This window comes from Hyla sarda, chromosome 8 (assembly GCF_029499605.1).
Source record: "Hyla sarda isolate aHylSar1 chromosome 8, aHylSar1.hap1, whole genome shotgun sequence".
Lineage (NCBI taxonomy): Eukaryota > Metazoa > Chordata > Amphibia > Anura > Hylidae > Hyla > Hyla sarda.
In genome coordinates, this window is record NC_079196.1 from 207,725,963 (window position 1) to 207,745,521 (window position 19,559).

Sequence of the window (19,559 nt, forward strand, 5' to 3'; positions counted from 1 at the left end):
ATGGGGTTGTGGACACTCAATTTGCACACATGCAGAGAGCTTCTGACGCAAATCCGGATTCGGTTCGAAAAAGGCCCTTTAGTCAATGGGACTTTGATTTCGGGGCTTATTTTTCCGTGGTAATAAACCATGCAAAAGTAGCCCCAATTCCACCAGAAAAATTCTTCAGTTTGCACGAGCCTTTAAAGGGGTACTCTGGTGGAAAACCTTTTTTTTTTTTTTTTTTTTTTTTTTTAAATCAACTGGTGCCAGAAAGTTAAACAGACTTGTAAATTTACACAAAATGAGAATGGAGGATGGCACTCACCCAGATGGAAGCTTCAAATGTTCTTTATTAAACAAACACGGTTGCAGTGCCTAGACGTTCCTGTCTGTTCACCTGTCTGACACCGCCACCGTGTTTGTTTAATAAAGAACATTTGAAGCTTCCATCTGGGTGAGTGCCATCCTCCATTCTCATTTCATCTCCATTTGGATCTGTCTATCATTTCTGGATTGAGCACCGCAAGATTTGGTTTTGCTTCTCACTTCCACCTGTAGCTGCCTATTTTGCCGTACATACAGCAGTGCCGGATCTTGTATCTACAGTTTGCTATTTGAGATCTGTAAATTACTTCTATTGAAAAAATCTTAATCCTTCCAGTACTTATTAGCTGCTGAATACTACAGAGGAAATTATTTTCTTTTTGGAACACAGTGCTCTCTGCCGACATCACGAGCACAGTGCTCTCTGCTGACATCTCTGTCCATTTTAGGAACTGTCCAGAGCAGCATATGTTTTCTATGGGGATTTTCTCCTACTCTGCTGACACCTCTGTCCATTTTAAGAACTGTCCAGAGAGCACTGTTCTTGTGATGTCAGCAGAGAGCTCTGTGTTCCAAAAAGAAAACCATTTTCTCTCTAGTATTCAGCAGCTAATAAGTACTGGAAGGATTAAGATTTTTTAATAGAAGTCATTTACAAATCTGTTTAACTTTCTGGCACCAGTTGATAAAAAAAATAAAAAAACATTTTTTTCCACCAGAGTACCCCTTTAAACATACCTTTACAGAGTAGCCACCTATAGGTGGAGATAGAGAGTCAGATTTTCTATCTATTTTGCATACTTTTTTCCTATAGATCATTGCATCCTGGATCTCCCCAAGGTGATTGATTACCTGTGGAGATATGTCGGACATTCCCATAGCGTGCTCATAGCATGTAGTAGGTCTATGGCACACACCATGTAGCTTCCAGCGTCAGCTGGGGTGGGGGGTGGGGGGGTCACGGTGGCATTACCCACATCTGTTCTCCCCTCATCTGGCCCTGAATGTCTGTTCTGTGAGATCTCCAGCTCCACCAGTCAGTGAAAACGAATCCCTGGCACGGCCGACCCTTGTTCATTGTTGCGAGCAGCGATCCTGGTAACAGTTGTGAATGTGGCCGCGTTCCAGTAAAAGCCTCAGCACCTGCGGTGGACGACGAAGAAGGGGGGTGGGGGGGGCGACTGTCAGCGAGGAGACGTTGGAGCGTGAACTTGACACCGAACACCAACCTGACACTGACGATATTCTAGAACGCCACACCGTACATGACACTAGTGGTGCACACAATAACACAATGGTTACTATTTAAAGTGCACCTGCCGTGTGACAAGTAAAGGAGGCGTGGGGGAGGTGGGAGGGGTTAACGCTGTAAGTCTCGCGCAAAATATCTACTGATCATTTATACTCCTAGAATAGCAACTGAGCAGAATTATATACATGTGAACACCCCCCCTTCCCAACACTGATCTTGGGGGTCTGTTTCCATGATTGATTGGTCATGTCTGTTCATCCTAAACCACTGTCATATCCAACCTGTCAATCTGCAACTGTTGAGAAACTACAACTCCCAGCATGCCTGGACAGCCGTTGGCTGTCCAGGCATGCTGGGAGTTGTAGTTTCTCAACAGCTGCAGAGCCGCAGGTTAGGGTGCATTCACAACACGTTTTTGCAATACAGTTCCCGTATCTGGTTTTTGATGTAAAACTGATCCCTCAAAACCTGACTAAGGCTGGGTTCACACCACGTTTTGTTAAATACGGCTCCCGTATACGGTTGGGAGGAGGGGGGGGCAGGGCTTAATCGCGGCGCCCGCACTCAGCCGTATTCGGGAACCGTAGTTAATGTATGTCTATGAGCCGACCGGAGTGAACCGCAGCCTCCGGTCGGCTGCTTTTTCGGCCGTGTGCGGTTTCCCGACTGCAGGCAAAAACGTGGTCGACCCCGTTTTTGCCTGCTGCCGGGAAACCGCATACGACCGAAAACTAAGCTGAAATGCGGGAACCGTATTTAACAAAACGTGGTGTGAACCCAGCCTAAACTGTATCGAAACGTGTGTACAAATTCAACCCATATACAGTTAAAAACCGTATACGGTTTGAAAAATTATGTCCGGTTGCATCCTTTTTTTAAGAAAAAAAAGTATACGTTTTTAACTTTTCACTCCATTTTGAATAAAGTTTCACTTGTTTGATTGAAATTCCAAGAAAAAAAACTGTGCAGAGTCGAAAACCGGATGGAACCTTACGCACATACGGTTCTGTACGGTTCCCGTTGACTCCCGTGTTTAAAAAAAAAAAAAAAACTTATACGGTTTAATACAGTTTTTCACCCGGACCAAAAACCGTGGTAGACTACAGTTTTGGGTACGGGAAAAAAACCAGACAAAACCGTACAGGATGCAAAACTGACACAACCTGATGCATCTTTTGGCGTACAGTTTTCAATGGAGAGTCAATGCATACGGTTTTCAATACGGTTCCGTACGGTTTTCACATTGAAAATGTATACGGGAAATGTATTGCAAAAACGTGGTGTGAACCCAGCCTTAGAGAGCACTCAAGTCTATTGCTTATCAGGGGTCCCATATTAATTTGCCTTCCAAATTGTGTCAACTAGGGATGTCCCGATACCGGTTACATGTACAAATCCTTTTTTTTTTTTTTTTTTTTTTTTTTTTTTGGTCAAGTACTCGCCAATACCAAATACCAATGTGTTTTTTTTTATTTTTTTGTTTGTTTTTCTTTAAATTCTATGTGACAGCAGAGGTAGCTCTAGACTTTGTGAAGCCTTAGGCTGGCGTCTAACTTGAGGCCCTCACTGATTAAAGCGCAACTGTCATGAGTTTTTAGCCCCCCAGACTACTACAATGTTGTTACAGATGTCCATAGCGTAAGTGTAACCATACCTTGATGTTTTTTTTTTCCTTCTTTTATAACTTATAAAATACATTCATCCAGCGGTCAGGCACAGTCGGATAGGCGTGGCTTGGGGTTCGCAAAGCCCCGCCGCCACGCCTATCCTCTCATTTCAGTGCTGGGGTCGCTGTGTAGTAAGACACAGCGCATCCACAGCACATCTACAGCGCATGCGCCCCTCCTGACATGCGCGCGCGCCACCACCCTCGCTGCCTATCCGCTCACTGCGCAGGTGCAGTACTAGAGGAAGGGAGGGGCGCATGCGCTGCGTCTTACTACACAGTGATCCCAGCACTGAAAGGATAGGCGTGGTGGCGGGGCTTTGCGAACCCCAAGCCACACCTATCCAACTGGGCTGGACCACTGGATAAATGTATTTCATACGTTTTATAAAAGGAGGAAACCCATAAAGGTATGGTCACACCCACGTTATGGACATCTGTAACAACATCGCAGTAGTCTGGGGGGAGCTAAAAACTCATGACAGTTGCGCTTTAAGATACCCCCCCCCCCTTTTCTTTCATCTTGAAAATAAACAGATTTCATATATATATAAAAAGACTCCCCCTATTAGGTAAAAAAAAACTCCTAGTAGGTAGGTGAAGCCCCCATCAGATAGGTAGGGAAGCCCCAAGAAGGTATGTAGGTAGGTAGGAAATCCCCCTATTAGGTTAAATCCCCCAGGAGACAGGTAGGGAGTCCTCTTATTAGGCAGAAGATACTGTATTATAGTTACATAATCCCTCTATTACCTAGAAACCCAGTGTAGGTAGGGAATCCCCCTATTAGATCAAAGCCCCCAGTAGGTAGGTAGGGAATCCTCCCCTTTTAAGTAGAAGCCCTTCAGTAGTCCGGTATGCAGGTAGGTAGGGAACCTCCTATTAGGTATATACTCCCACTAAGTTGGTTTCCCCAATAGGTCCTCTCCAAAAGAAAATAATAAAATCCCACTCAGCTTTCCTTCGCTCCTGCACTGAGGCCTCTGCATCCTCCGCTCTGTAAGTGGTGCAGGACCTTTTCCTGCAGGCAGGAGTGGCGCGGGACCTGCCGCACGATAAAATGATGTCATCACTCCTGGCAGGACCTGCACCACTCTGGATGTGAATGATGAAGAAGCCTCAGCACAGGAGCGGGACTGCAGGTATGTGGATAGGTATGAGGGATATTTACAGGAGCACTCGTGCAGATGTCTAGTATTGGCTCCGATACCTGTATCTGGACGTTCCCAGTGATGAGATATTTAAAAAGTCGAATGCCACTTTAAGTGATGGAATATTGTACTGTATGTCTATTATGCTTTTTTATACCCGTCTTCCCATCCCTTACCATGGCTTCCCCCAGTCTTTCAGCATTTTTAGAAATACCCCATTTCCTTCCGTCGCTGCAGTCGTGCATCCAGGTGCTCCTAACCCACATTATCCTCCGTCCATTGTACGCACCTCTCAGCGGATCTTCCTCTCCTCCTCCACTAACCATCTCTCATTCTTTCCTTCCTCTGTCCCCTCCTGATACAATACACTGGTGTTTCCCAACCAGGGTGCCTCTAGCTGTTGCAAAACTACAACTCCCAGCATGCCCGGACAGCCAAAGGCTGTCCGGGCATGCTGGGAATTGTAGTTTTGCAACAACTGGAGGCACGCTGGTTGGGAAACACTGCAATATACTAATACCCCCTCCTGACAGTTGTCCTCTTGGTTGTCCCCATCCCAGAACAGAGTTAATTTTGTGGATGACAGCTTTCCTCCCGGGCCTCGTTCCGTCGGCTTTCCGGAATCAGACAGCGTCCAGCAGAGGGTGAAACAGTGGCTGCGACCGCAAGAGATTAACGGCAGCATCTTCAAGGAGCGCGGAGTGAAGTGGTCCGTCTTTCGCACACCAAGACCGTCCGATATACTGCAGGGGCTACTGGGAAACTGCTGGTAAGTACATACTGTATAGCATACTTAAAGGGGTACTCCAGTGGAAAACATTTATTTATTTATTTTTTAAATCAACTGGTGCCAGAAAGTTAAACAGATTTGTAAATGACTTCTATTAAAAAATATTAATCCTTCCAGTACTTCTCAGCTGCTTTATATGATAGTTCATTTATTTTTGAATTTCCTTTCTGTCTGACCACAGTGCTCTCTGCTGACACCTCTGTCCATGTCAGGAACTGTCCAGAGCTGGAACAATTCCCCATAGCAAACCTCTCCTGCTCTGGACAGTTCCTGACATGTCAAAAAAAGAAATTAAAAAAGAAATGAACTTCCTCTGTATTATACAGCAGCTTATAAGTACTGGAAGGATTACGATTTTTTTTTTTTTTATACACGTAATTTACAAATCTGTTTAACTTTCTGGCACCAGATGATTTAAAATAAAAAAGTTTTCTACCGAAGTACCTCTTTAATATCCTCATCTAAAGGGGTGTCTGAGCATTGGGGGTCCCTATGTGGAGCAGCGGTCAGCCATACACCCTGCCACTGCTCAAAACTCTGAGACTGATGGAAATAGCCGAGTAGGAATACAGAAGACTTTCACCCGTATAGGGATGACCATTTACTAAAGCTGCGATACCAGACACAACCTGTGGACAAGGGTGGCGCTCGTTCATCCCTTTTAGGTACTCAGTGGTCAGGAAAAATCTAATAAATGGCACTTTCTTTGCCAGTCCTTTGCAGATTATCGGTTTTTAGGTGCAGATCATAATGGACCGGTTTTCGGAATAATGGCTGGGGGGTGTTGCGTCTGGCCTTGTTGTTGCTGACTTGCATGGGACTTCAGGCATATCTGCATCCTGGTCACTGTAGTCTCATGCAAGTCTTTAGACATGATCTGTGGGGTCACCTTGGCCCAGATTTATCAAACTGTGTGAGAGGAAAAAGTGGAGGGATTTTCCCACAGCAGCCAATCACAAGTCAGCTAACGAGCTGAGGTAAAGTGAAAGCAGAGCTGTGATTGGCTGCTGTGGGAAAATCCCTCCACTTTTTCTCTCAACCAATCACAGGTCAGCTAACTAGCTGAGGTAAAGTGAAAGCAGAGCTGTAACTGGTTGAGAGAAAAAGTGGAGGGATTTTCCCACAGCAGCCAATCACAGGTCAGCTAACGAGCTGAGATAAAGTGAAAGCAGAGCTGTGATTGGCTGCTGTGGGAAAATTCCTCCACTTTTTCTCTCAACCAATCACAGGTCAGCTAACTAGCTGAGGTAAAGTGAAAGCAGAGCTGTAACTGGTTGAGAGAAAAAGTGGAGGGATTTTCCCACAACAGCCAATCACAGGTCAGCTAACAAGCTGAGGTAAAGTGAAAGCTGAGCTGTGATTGGCTGCTTGGTACTACATGGAAACATAGATCCAATAGTTTGCATGTAAAACGAGCCAATAAAGACATACAACAAATTAAGTGGTGAAATAAAGCCACAATGTTTATTTAAAGTAAAAAAACGTTAATAATAAAGTAAATATAAAAACAATAATAAAGTATTAGAATAATGAATATTATGATGTCCACCTGCATTAAACAGGCAACTAACCCCCCCCTTATAAACATTGTGACAAAATAAAGTATAAGGGAATAAAAAATGAAATAATAAAAATAAGGGAGGGAGGGTGGGTCTTGAGCCGAAGGCTGAAGTGAATTAACCGTGCCGCCACCCAATCCTGCGGGGGGAGCTGCATTTGCCAAATAGACGAGGTATCCGCAGTTAAGGACATTAGAGCAAGCCCATAGACCAGTGGTCTTCAACCTGCGGACCTCCAGATGTTGCAAAACTACAACTCCCAGCATGCCCGGACAGCCAATGGCTGTCCGGGCATGCTGGGAGTTGTAGTTTTGCAACATCTGGAGGTCCACAGGTTGAAGACCACTGCCGTAGACAAATACAGAAGTATAGATGCGGCAGCATCAAACCATATAATATGGTTCATGTTTCCAGGCGGCCCCCCCCCCCCCACTTCTGTATTTTTCTTGGGGGTCCTTACAGGAGCTGGTACTACTGCACGTTGAGCTGGTCATACATTTCATGTGTATGTGGGGCCTCCTGATTAGAGATGAGCGAACTTACAGTAAATTCGATTCGTCACGAACTTCTCGGCTCGGCAGTTGATGACTTATCCTGCATAAATTAGTTCAGTCTTCAGGTGCTCCAGCGGGCTGGAAAAGGTGGATACAGTCCTATGAAAGTCTCCTAGGACTGTGTCCACCTTTTCCAGCCCACCGGAGCACCTGAAGACTGAACTAATTTATGCAGGAAAAGTAATCAACTGCCGAGCCGAGAAGTTCGTGACGAATCGAATTTACTGTAAGTTCGCTCATCTCTACTCCTGATAATAGATGCTTGCCAAGCGAACCTTGAATTTCATTGTGTCCATTTTCTTTGTTGTTAGCGAGATGAGAAGCCACGTTAGGAGCCTAGCGGCAGATTTCTCCACATTCAGAATGCATGCATGCTCAGCCGAGCTGAGAGTGCATATGCAAGGGGGGGAAATCTGAAGAGACGACGGTGTATGGCCAGCTTTATTCTGATGGTCTGCTCTCTGTATAGGTTTCTCAGTGCACTAGCGGTGTTGGCAGAGAGACCCGAGCTGGTGGAGCGGGTGATGATCACAAGGACCATATGCCCAGAAGGAGCTTATCAGGTGCGGCTATGCAAAGATGGCACCTGGAGCACAGTGTTGGTGGATGACATGCTGCCATGTGATGAAGCTGGGTACTTACTCTTTTCTCAGGTGCGTGAAAAACCAACACCGTGCGGATGATCTTAGTGCTTGTTGCACGGTTGAGCAGTATATATGTCTTCCCGACAGGCCCAAAGGAAGCAGCTCTGGGTGGCTCTGATCGAAAAGGCTCTGGCAAAGCTTCACGGCTCCTACTTCGCCCTTCAAGCGGGTCGCGCTATTGAGGGTCTGGCCACTCTGACCGGAGCGCCCTGCGAAAGCCTCATGCTACAAGTCAGCTCCACTAACCCCCGAGAGGAGACGGTGGACACTGATCTCATCTGGGCCAAGATGCTGAGCTCTAAGGAAGCCGGGTAAGACCAGCCGGACCTTTTAAAGGGGTACTCCAGTGGAAAACTTTTTTTTTTATTAATTTTTTTTTTTAAATCAACTGGTGCCAGAAAGTTTAAACGGATTTGTAAATTACTTGTATTAAAAAAATCTTAATCCTTCCAGTACTTTTTAGGGGCTGTATACTACAGACCAAATGCTTTTCATTTTGGATTTCTCTTCTGTCACGACCACAGTGCTCTCTGCTGACCTCTGCTGTCCTTTTTAGGAACTGTCCAGAGCAGAAGAAAATCCCCATAGCAAACATATTTGGCGTTTCACTTCTATTTTAAGTGACATGTCACTTACCACCCTGTGGTAATATCTTTTTTTTTCATTTTTTAATGTGCACGATTAAAAGTTTAAGTTTTTTATTGGATAATTTTCACCGGGAGCTGGATACCTTTTCTATTTCTTGTTCCTATAGCAAACATATGCTGCTCTGGACAGTTTCAAAAATGGACAGCAGAGGTCAGCAGAGAGCACTGTGGTCGTGACAGAAGAGAAATCCAAAAAGAAAAAAATATTTCCTCTGTAGTATACAGCCCCTAAAAAGTACTGGAAGGATTAAGATTTTTAATAGAAAGTTAAAACAGATTTGTAAATTACTTCTGCCACCAGTTGATATAAAAAAAAAAAAAAAAAAAATGTCCACGGGAGTACCCCTTTAACACCAATTATCACTGTCTTTTTCCCATATACTGACTCTGTTAGGTTATGTTAAAACGGCGTAAAATTTGCGAAATGTCCGCCTGGGCAACAGGGACAAACATTCCGCAAATCTGCATGTCCTGCTGGCGCTAGGACCACTCAGAAATGTGCCGCCGTCCATAGACACAATGCATTTCCAGGCAGAATCCACAGAAATAATGAACATTGGTGTTTCTGTGGCAGATGTTTCTGCTCGTAAATTCCAACATGGATGTACTCCATACAGGACAAGGTCCGATATAAGCCTAGCCATTCTCACTGGTAATGCACCTCAATATGTAAAGCCACCATACCATAGCCTACTTTGGCTTTTATCCGCCCTAGCGGGGCTTTAAAGGGGTACTCCGGTGGAAAACTTTGTTTTGTTTTTGTTTGTTTTTTCCAACTGGTGCCAAAAAGTTAAACAGATTTGCAAATTACTTCTATTAAAAAATCTTAATCCTTCCAGTACTTATTAGCTGCTGAATACTACAAAGGAAATTCTTTTCTTTTTGGAACACAAAGCTCTCTGCTGACATCTCTGTCCATTTTAAGAACTGTCCAGACTAGGAGAAAATCTCCATAGAAAACATATGCTGCTCTGGACCGTTCCTAAAATGGACAGAGATGTCAGCAGAGAGCTCTGTGTTCCAAAAAGAAAAGAATTTCCTATTTGGTATTCAGCAGCTAATAAGTAATGAAAGGATTAAGATTTTTTTAATAGAAGTCGTTTACAAATCTGTTTACCTTTCTTGCACCAGTTGATTTAAAAAATAAAAATAAAAAGTTTTCCACTGGAGTACCCCTTTAAACCTCTGAATCTCGATCACTGTTTCCCAACAAGTGTGCCTTGAGCTGCTGCAAAACTACATCTCCCAGCTTGCAATCTAATGGAGTGTATTCCAACCGGTGTGCTTCCAGCTGTTGCAAAACTACAACTCCCAGCATGCCCAGACAGCCTTTGGCTGTCTGGGCATGCTGGAAGTTGTTGTTTTGCAACAGCTAGAGGCTCCTGGATTGGGAAACACTGGCCTGGGGGGTAGGGCCTTGGCCTATACTGGGAGTTGTAGTTTTGCAACAGCTGGAGGCACACTGTTTGGGAAAACACGAATCTGGATCATAGAGCACAATAATAATTCCTTTTATTTCTATAGCAACAACATATTCCTTAAAGGGTTACTCCGGCATCTGGAACATGGAGTTCGGAAACGCTGTGTGCGGACTTCCGCGTTCATGCCCGCCCCCTCGTGATGTCACATCCCACCCCCTCAATGCAAGTCTATGGGAAGGGACATGAAGACCATCGTGCCCCCTTCCCATAGACTTTCATTGAAGGGGCAGGCCTTGACGTCACGAGGGGGCGGGCATGAACACGGAAGCCCGCACACAGTGTTCGGAACTCAATGTTCTGGACGCTGGGGAGCTGAGTAACCCTTTAATGCTTTACATAGCTTGTCAGCGTCCATATTGGTCCCTGTCCCTAGTGGGGCTCACAATGTGCTTGTCTCTTGTAACTCCAGGTTTCTAATGGGAGCGTCCTGTGGCGGTGGGAACATGAAGGTGGACGATGCAGCCTATGAAAGTGTGGGACTAAGACCTCGACATGCTTACTCCATACTGGACGTTCGAGATGTGAATAGTCACCGGTAAGGATAAGATGTTGAAGAATGGCGCATCACCTTTGGTCTACATCTTGTGCTTTTGTTGTAATCGAGCCCTTCGTCTTTCGTAGCCTTCTACGTCTCCGGAACCCCTGGGGTCGCTTCTCTTGGAACGGAAGCTGGTCAGACGATTGGCCCTCATGGCCGCCTTCACTCAAACCTGAACTGATGCCCCATGGTAGCAGCGAAGGCGTCTTCTGGATGGAATACAATGACTTTATCCGGTAAGTACAGAAGAGTTTAAGAAAATAAATAAATACATTTTTAGTTCAGACTGGTTATAGCGTAAATAGCGATGATATAGTCCTCTAAAGCCGCACTCTACACTGCCACACCCCTCGTGACATTATGCCATGCCCCCTCCATTCATGTCTATGGGAGGGGGCGTGACTGTCGTCACGCCCCCTCCCATAGACATGAATGGAGGGGGCGTGGCATGATGTTACAAGGGGGCATGGCCGTGACATCACGACCAGTGCCGACGGGTGCGGCAGGAGATTGCGGGGGACCCCAACAGCAGGACCCTCATGATCAGACATCGTATCCCCTATCTAGAGATGAGCGAACTTACAGTAAATTCGATTCGTCACAAACTTCTCGGCTCGGCAGTTGATGTCTTTTCCTGCATAAATTAGTTCAGCTTTCCGGTGCTCCGGTGGGCTGGAAAAGTTGGATACAGTCCTAGGAGACTCTTTCCTAGGACTGAATCCACCTTTTCCAGCCCATCGGAGCACCTGAAGGCTGAACTAATTTACGCAGGATAAGTCATGAACTGCCGAGCTGAGAAGTTCGCGACGAATCGAATTTACTGTAAGTTCGCTCATCTCTACCCCTATCCTTTGGATAGGGGATAAGATGTCTATCAGCGGAGTACCACCTTAAAGCTGTCAGGGATTTCCCATGAAGGGTTTTTGGAGTCTGATAAGAGTGTTGACTCCTCTTTTGTCTATGGGCTGCGTCTGGTTTTGTATTTCACTCCCATATGCTTTAAAGGAGATTGACTGCAGTACCAGACGTGGCCCCTACACAAGGGTGGTGCTGTTTCTTAGCATGTGTGCAAATGTTCCCCCATGGTAGTTATACTCAAGTTCTGCCCTCTCTACTTCAAACACCTTTAGGTGTCCCTGAACTAGTGCTGTCCTAGATACATGCTCCTACAGAATAAAGCGGACTGTAGCCAGAGGTATCCAAATGTCTGAACCCTTGGCAATGCGGTAGCTGATCCTTCAAGTTCTAGTCGTCTTATGCCAAACAAAATGAAATGTCGCCACCACTACCACCCTCAGTTGTCCTATATGTTCAGCCTATGGAATATCCGGCATGGGGATGGGGGTTGTAGGATCACATTCCTCCCCTGAGGTGTTTGTGGATTTTAAGTGATTTTAATTGTTTGTGTACTGCTTGTTCCCAATTTTCTATTTTTGTAGTTAACTTTGGTGTGCATCCATGTTCTAGTAGCCAGCTTTTCTGACTCTTTAAAGGGGTAGTCCAGTGGTGAAAAACTTATCCCCTATCCTAAGGATAGAGGATAAGTTTGAGATTGCGGTGGGTCCGACCGCTGGGGCCCCCTGCGATCTCTCTGTACGGGGCCCCGGCTCTCTGGCCAGATAGCGGGTGTCGACCCCCGCACGAAGCGGCGGCCGACACGCCCCCTCAATACATCTCTATGGTAGAGCCGGAGATTGCCGAAGGCAGCGCTTCGGCTCTGCCATAGAGTTGTATTGAGGGGGCGTGTCGGCCGCCGCTTCGTGCGGAGGTCGACACATCCCCTTCCCGTGGGCTGTCGGGGCTCCGTACAGGAGATCGCAGGGGGCCCCAGCACTCGGACCCCCCGCGATCTCACTTATCCCCTATCCTTAGGATAGGGGATAAGTTGTTCACCACTGGGTCACCACTGGACTACTCCTTTAATGGTTTCAGCCTAAGGAATACTGATCAGTGTTTTTTTCCTTGTTTAATCTTTGTTTTACACCCACAGGTACTTTGACTCTGTAGATATCTGCAAGATCCACACTGACTGGCATGAAGTTAGAGTTCAGGGCACGTTCCCAAACAAGGCCTCGACTCCCGTGACTGTGACCTCCCTCACAGTGGTGGAGCGCACGGCCCTGGAATTCTCACTTTTCCAGGAAGGCAGCAGGTAAGAGACTAATGTCATATACTGAGGATTCTTAAAGGGCTATCTCCTATGCATAGGAAAGGGGATCACTAGCTGATCAGTGGGAGTATGACCGCCTGCCACAAGAACAGAGGGCAATTGTCTCCCAAGTGGGTATGCCCACCCACCTATCCATTATAGTACGTTCACACGAGCGGATTTTTTTGCGGGTTTTCCGCTGTGTATTTGAAAGTGGGCGGGCTCTTCTCGGCTGTCTGCAGCAGATTTTCCGCGGCGGAATTTACGCTTCGGAAAAACCGCTGCAAGCCCCATTAAAGACAGTAGGGACTGCGGCGGATTTTCTGCAGTGTAAATTCCATTGCAGAAAATCTGCTGCGGACAGCCGAGAAGCGCCCGCCCACTTTCAAATACGCAGCGGAAAACCGGCAAAAAAATCCGCTCGTGTGAGCGTACCCTTAAGGTGATTTTAGTACGTACCTGACAGACAGTAATGGACATGCTTAGGAAGGATCTGCGCTTGTCTTGGGGCTAAATGGCTATGTTGTGAGATTACAATAACACTGTCACTAGCTTTTTGTGAACTGATATTTCCTGTTTGAGTTTCCTTCTTTGCCTACAAATCCCATAATTCCATTTACCTCCCTCCCACACATCAGCCTCCCCACCCATTGAAACATAAATGAGCTGCATCCATTCAAAAGACCTGTGGTTTTCAATCAGGGTGCCTACAGCTGTTGCATTAGTTGCAGATTGATCTCTCTCCCACCAAGTGATCGCTCCACCCATTAAAGCAGACAAGCTCCCTGTCATCCGCTGACTAGTGATGTCAGGTCTCGGCCGCATTGCGACCTGGGAAAAATCTGAGACAACAGTCATTTTGTATGCTGGTAAAAATAAACATCGGGGTGAAAATCAAATAAGAATTGTGAGAAAAACGTCACACACAGGTACAGACACTATATTATGAACTACACTAACTTTACAGCCCCTGCAGCATAGTCAAATAAAAAAGAATTCCTGGAATACCCCTTTAATTCCCTGTAGGACTTCACAACATAGCTGAGCTCAGTGCTCGGCAATGATCAGAAGTCCCATAGGCAGTCAATGAAGCAGTGGCCGGGCATGTGTGTTGCCTCTTCTTTCACTCATGGGACAATTGACATCTGTTCTCGTGATCGTTGGGGGTCTCAGTGGTCAGACCTCCACCAATCAATTAATCAAGTTATTCCGTATCTTGTGTTTAGGGGATTGTGCTTTTAATCTTGGGATAAGCCCATTAAAGGAGTACTCCAGTGAAAACCTTTTTTCTTTTAAATCAACTGGTGGCAGAAAGTTAAACATATTTGTAAATTACTTCTATTAAAAAATCTTAATCCTTCCTGTACTTATTAGCTGCTGAATACTACAGAGGAAATTATTTTCTTTTTGGAATGCTCTCTGATGACATCACGAACACAGTTCTCTCTGCTGACGTTATTATAATAACAATAATGATTTATTTATTGTGGTCCTTAGTGGGATTTGAACCCAAGTACCCAGCACTGCAAGGCAACAGTGCTAACCACTGAGCCACCATGCTGCCCTTAGCATATATCTGCTATGCACGGTTGCTAAAATGGTTTGAGATGTCAGCAGAGAGCACTGTGCTCGTGATGTCATCAGTGTTCCAAAAAGAAAGGAATTTCCTCTGTAGTATTCAGCAGCTAATAAGTACTGGAAGGATTAAGATTTTTTAATAGAAGTAATTTACAAATATGTTTAACTTTCTGCAACCAGTTAATTTAAAAGAAAAAAGGTTTTCACCGAAGTACCCCTTTAATGAGAAAATCCCATTTTCCTAATCATAAACACCTTGTTCACACCTCAGAATTTCTGCGCGGAATTCTGCATGGAGATTCCGGAGCAGCAGAGTCCCATTGTATTCAATGGGATTCTGCTGCGCTGTGCACATGGCAGAATTTCCGTGCCAGAACCTGTCCATTCTTTCTGCGGACCCCACACAGAATGCATAACCGCCTGAGAGATGGCACCTTCCAATGCGGTCTTAGCACTGGCATGTTATGTCGGCGCCCGAAGAAAGAGAAATTTTCTGTGTGGACATTTTTGAAGTGTGAACATAGCCTAAAGCTCTGTTTCCCAACCAGGGTGCCTCCAGCTGTTGCAAAACTACAACACCCAGCATGCCCGGACAGCCTTTGGCTGTCTGGGCATGCTGGGTGTTGTAGTTTTGCAACAGCTGGAGACACCCTGGTTGGGAAACACTGGCCTAAAGAGTGTCCCGCAGCTCGGGGCAAGTGTTTAATTTCCCTGCAGTGCCCCCACAGGGGAATTGAAGCATTGCACAGTTCACATCAATTCAGTGTAATAAACAGATGTGTCTTTGGAGTCTTGTAAAGTGAGAGACAAGCTTTGCAGCTGCTTTTCCTGAATCCAGACAGCCCCTGAGACCATCACACCACTCACTGTCAGCCATTGAGTTTCTTGTCTAGTTTATTACAAAATAGTTATTTCTGCGCCATTTATAGACAGAACCCAGGTGTCTTGTTCTGCTGACGGCTCAGGGAGAGCATCCGCAGGGAACAGGACATGGCTGCTCTTCCCTGTAGTTGCAGCCACCTGAAAAAATAGAGATTTATAAGAAAATTGCTAATAATGCAGCTTGTTAAAGGGGTACTCCCCTAGAAAACTTTTTTTTTTTTATTTATTTATTTTTTTAAATCACCTGGTGCCAGAAATGTAAACATATTTGTAAATGACTTCTATTTAAAAATCTTAACCCTTCCAGTACTTATCAGCTGCTGTATTTTTTCCATGGGAAGTTCTTTTCTTTTTGAATTTCCTTTCTGTCTGACCACAGTGCTCTCTGCTGACGCCTCTGTCCATGGTCAGGAACTGTCCAGAGCGGGATTAGGTTTCCTGTGGGGATTTGCTCCTACTTTGGACAGTTCCTAAAATGGACAGAGGTGTAAGCCACTGTGGTCAAACAGAAAGGAAATTCAAAAAGAAAAGAACTTCTTCGTCTGGAAAATACAGTAGCTGAAAAGTACTGGAAGGGTTAAGATTTTTAAATAGAAGTAATTTATAAATCTGTTTTTTTACTTTCTGGCACCAGTTGATTTAAAAAAAAAAAAAAAAAAAAAACAACATTCTGGGGAGTGCCCCTTTAACCTCCTAATGACTGCTGATGAGCCTTTTCAGAGTGCTTGTTAAGGGTATTTATTCTAGCCCGCAGTGTTTTCCCCATGTTTTTATGGTGAATTTTAAATAAATTGGTGCAGGTCTCCCGTTCTCCACGGATCATAAGAGAAACCTCTCCTCCTGGTAGATTAACCACTTACATGCCGTGGTCAAATCATGCGTTGTTTAAAGGGGTATTCCAGGCAAAAACTTTTTTTTATATATCAACTGGCTCCGGAAAGTTAAACAGATTTGTTAATTACTTCTATTAAAAAATCTTAATCCTTCCAATAGTTATTAGCTTCTGAAGTTGAATTGCTGTTTTCTGTCTAACTGCTTTCTGATGACTCACGTCCCGGGAGCTGTCCAGTTCCTATGGGGATATTCTCCCATCATGCACAGCTCCCGGGACGTGACATCATCATTGAGCAGTTAGACAGAAAACTTCAGAAGCTAATAACTATTGGAAGGATTAAGATTTTTTAATAGAAGTAATTTACAAATCTGTTTAACTTTCCGAGCCAGTTCATATATAAAAAAAGTTTTTGCCTGGAATACCCCTTTAACCCATCTGCTTCCTGGCATGGTTGTCTGCATTCCCGCCCATGCTGCAGTATGGTCAGGTACATTTACTTGTCAGCATCGTACCAGCTACTGATCGCTGTCAATGTTCACTAGTGGGACTAGTAAAAAGTTGAATTAAAATAAAGATAGAAAACACATATTTGGTATTGCCAAGTTCGTAATGACCTGAACAATTACATTTTATTATTATTTATCCTGAACACGGTAATTACAAAACAAAGGATTGCTGTATTTTGTTAACTTGCCTCCCAAAAAAAACTAAAAGAAAAAATGCTTAAACCTGTAAAAACGATATATTTTCCTATAAAAATTAGTTCTCGCATAGCTCCATCATACAAAAAAAAATGTTATGGGTCCTGGAATGAGACGATATATATATATTTTTTTTCTCTGTTTCTATTGTGCCAGAGTAGTAAAATGGAAAAAGAACTGTAAACATACTGATCCAAGGGAAAGTGTTTTACTGGTAATGGTGTAAATTACAAAAAAAAAATAAAAAATGTTTTTTTTTTGTTTTTTTTTACCCCTCAAACAAAAAATAAAAATTCATATATCTTACTAGTTAGCTTTATTAACCGCAGCATTGTAAACTACAGCTTGTCCCACTAAAGACAAGACCTCATATGGCTTTGTCAATGGATAAAAAAGCTCTTGGAATGTAGTAATAGAAAGATGTAAAGAAAAAAAAATTGCCTGGGTATTAGGGCCCTGAATGTATGGGAGAAGAAGGGGTTAATATCGAAATGTAGACGTCGCCAAGGTAAACTTCTGCCATGACAAATATGGGTTGTGGGCACACCCGAATGGTACACAGCGGAGAGCTGAAGTAACAGGTCAGGCACACTATCCAAACATTCCTGACACTTTCGAGGAGCGTTTAAGGCAGTGTTTCCCAACCAGGGTGCCTCCAGCTGTTGCAGAACTACAGCTCCCAGCATGTCCGAACAGCCTTCGGCAACATGGTTGGGAAACACGGGTTTTGGGTGTATTAAAGGGGTACTCCGGTGAAAACCTTTTTTTTCTTTTAAATCAACTGATGGCAGAAAGTTAAACATATTTGTAAATTACTTCTATTAAAAAATCTTAATCCTTCCAGTACTTATTAGCTGCTGAATGCTACAGAGGAAATTCCTTTCTTTTTGGAACACTGATGACATCACGAGCACAGTGCTCTCTGCTGACATCTCTGTCCATTTTAGCAACCATGCATAGCAGATGAATGCTAAGAGCAGCATGGTGGCTCAGTGGTTAGCACTGCTGCCTTGCAGTGCTGGGGACTTGGGTTCAAATCCCACGAAGGACAACAATAAATAAAGTGTTATTATTATTATTATTATTATTATAATAACGTCAGCAGAGAGAACTGTGGTCGTGATGTCATCAGAGAGCATTCCAAAAATAAAAGAATTTCTTCTGCAGTATTCAGCAGCTAATAAGTACAGGAAGGATTAAGATTTTTTAATAGAAGTAATTTACAAATATGTTTAACTTTCTGCCACCAGTTGATTTAAAAGGAAAAAAGGTTTTCACCGGAGTACCCCTTTAACTTATAATATGGTAGAAATATCTATAAGGTTATGGCGCCCAATGACTGCCGATCACCGATTCCTGGCCATTGCGCACTTTATACCAGTGTTCCCCAACCTGTGGTGGAGAAATACTTTTCTAACAAGTCTTGTGTATCCGCTTTTTCTAGGTCAGAGCTTTTCAAACTTTTTCATGTTGGTGACACACTTTTTAGAAATGCATCATTTCACAACACACAATAATTCAGTCTTATATACCGTATATACTCGAGTATAAGCCGACCCGAATATAAGCCGAGGCCCCTCATTTTACCCCAAAAACCCAGGAAAAGTTATTGACTCGACTATAAGCCTAGGGTGGGAAATACATCACCCCCCCCCCCCATGTCATCATCCAGACCCTCGTCATCATCCCCCCCCCTTCATCATCACCGCCTGTCAATCACTTCATCAGTGGTCTTCAACCTGCGGACCTCCAGATGTTGCAAAACTACAACTCCCAGCATGCCCGGACAGCCGATGGCTGTCCGGGCTTGCTGGGAGTTGTAGTTTTGCAACATCTGGAGGTCCGCAGGTTGAAGACCACTGATGAAGGGATTTACAGACGGAGAGTTCACTCGAGTATAAGCCGAGGGGGGGGCGTTTTCAGCACGAAAAATCGTGCTGAAAAACTCGGCTTATACTCGAGTATATACGGTATGTGTAATGTCGTCTTTTGTCATACTTCCACCTGCTGTGATTGAACGGCTTCCACTGCTTAACCTAAGAACACACATTGGGGGAGATTCATCAAATCCTGTCCAGAGGAAAAATTGCTGAGTTGATCATAACCAATCAGATCGCTTCTTTCATTTTTAAAGAGACCTGTGAAAAATGAAAGAAGCGATCTGATTGGTTGGTATGATCAACTCAGCAACTTTTCCTCTGCACAGGTTTTGATAAATCTCCCCCATAGTGTATGCACAGTACATGTATGACCCCTCCACCACAGTGTGCATACATAAATACCACAGAAGGGGAAGCCATAAAACTGCATGCAAGTTGGTATTACTCATTTTTACATCACCCACCCACCCACACACTGCAGCGGACACAGTTTGGAAAGCTCTGCTTTTGGTTTCCAATACTTCTGCTTGTGGTCGCTAAATGACAAACTTCATTGTCTTCTTCTGAAGCAGTGGTCTTCAAACTGGGGCCCTCCCAGATGCAACATAGAAAAATTTAATGTGGCTGCCGGAGAAATTGAAAAAAATAAATAAAAAAATGATGATAAATTCTGCTTTCTTTTCCAAAAACAGCGCCACATATTTCCACAGGTAGTGCAGATTTTGCATATTAAAGGGCTTATCCAGGAAAAAACATTTTTTTTAATATATCAACTGGCTCCAGAAAGTTAAACATATTTGTACATTACTTCTATTAAAAAAAATATTAATCCTTCCAGTACTTCTGAGCTGCTGAAGTTGAGTTGTTCTTTTCTGTCTAAGTGCTCTCTGATGACGCGTGTCTCGGGAACCGCCCAGTTTAGAAGAGGTTTGCTATGGGGATTTGTTTC

General features: G+C 44.2%; 1 protein-coding gene and 1 long non-coding RNA gene across 6 annotated transcripts in view; one reads left to right on the plus strand and one right to left on the minus strand.

Annotated features, from left to right (window-relative positions):
• The window catches only part of LOC130285170 (uncharacterized), a 161,973-nt gene that overhangs the window by 103,397 nt on the left and 39,017 nt on the right, over positions 1-19,559 (minus strand). The window lies entirely within an intron of this gene.
• The window catches only part of CAPN15 (calpain 15), a 75,941-nt gene that overhangs the window by 48,805 nt on the left and 7,577 nt on the right, over positions 1-19,559 (plus strand). For all 5 annotated transcript variants that reach the window (XM_056536456.1, XM_056536458.1, XM_056536455.1 and 2 more), the window contains 6 exons: positions 4,933-5,141; positions 7,745-7,928; positions 8,007-8,230; positions 10,457-10,582; positions 10,669-10,821; positions 12,576-12,737. In XM_056536456.1, the coding sequence (XP_056392431.1) occupies positions 4,933-5,141; positions 7,745-7,928; positions 8,007-8,230; positions 10,457-10,582; positions 10,669-10,821; positions 12,576-12,737 (1,058 nt within the window). The remainder of the gene's footprint in view (positions 1-4,932; positions 5,142-7,744; positions 7,929-8,006; positions 8,231-10,456; positions 10,583-10,668; positions 10,822-12,575; positions 12,738-19,559) is intronic.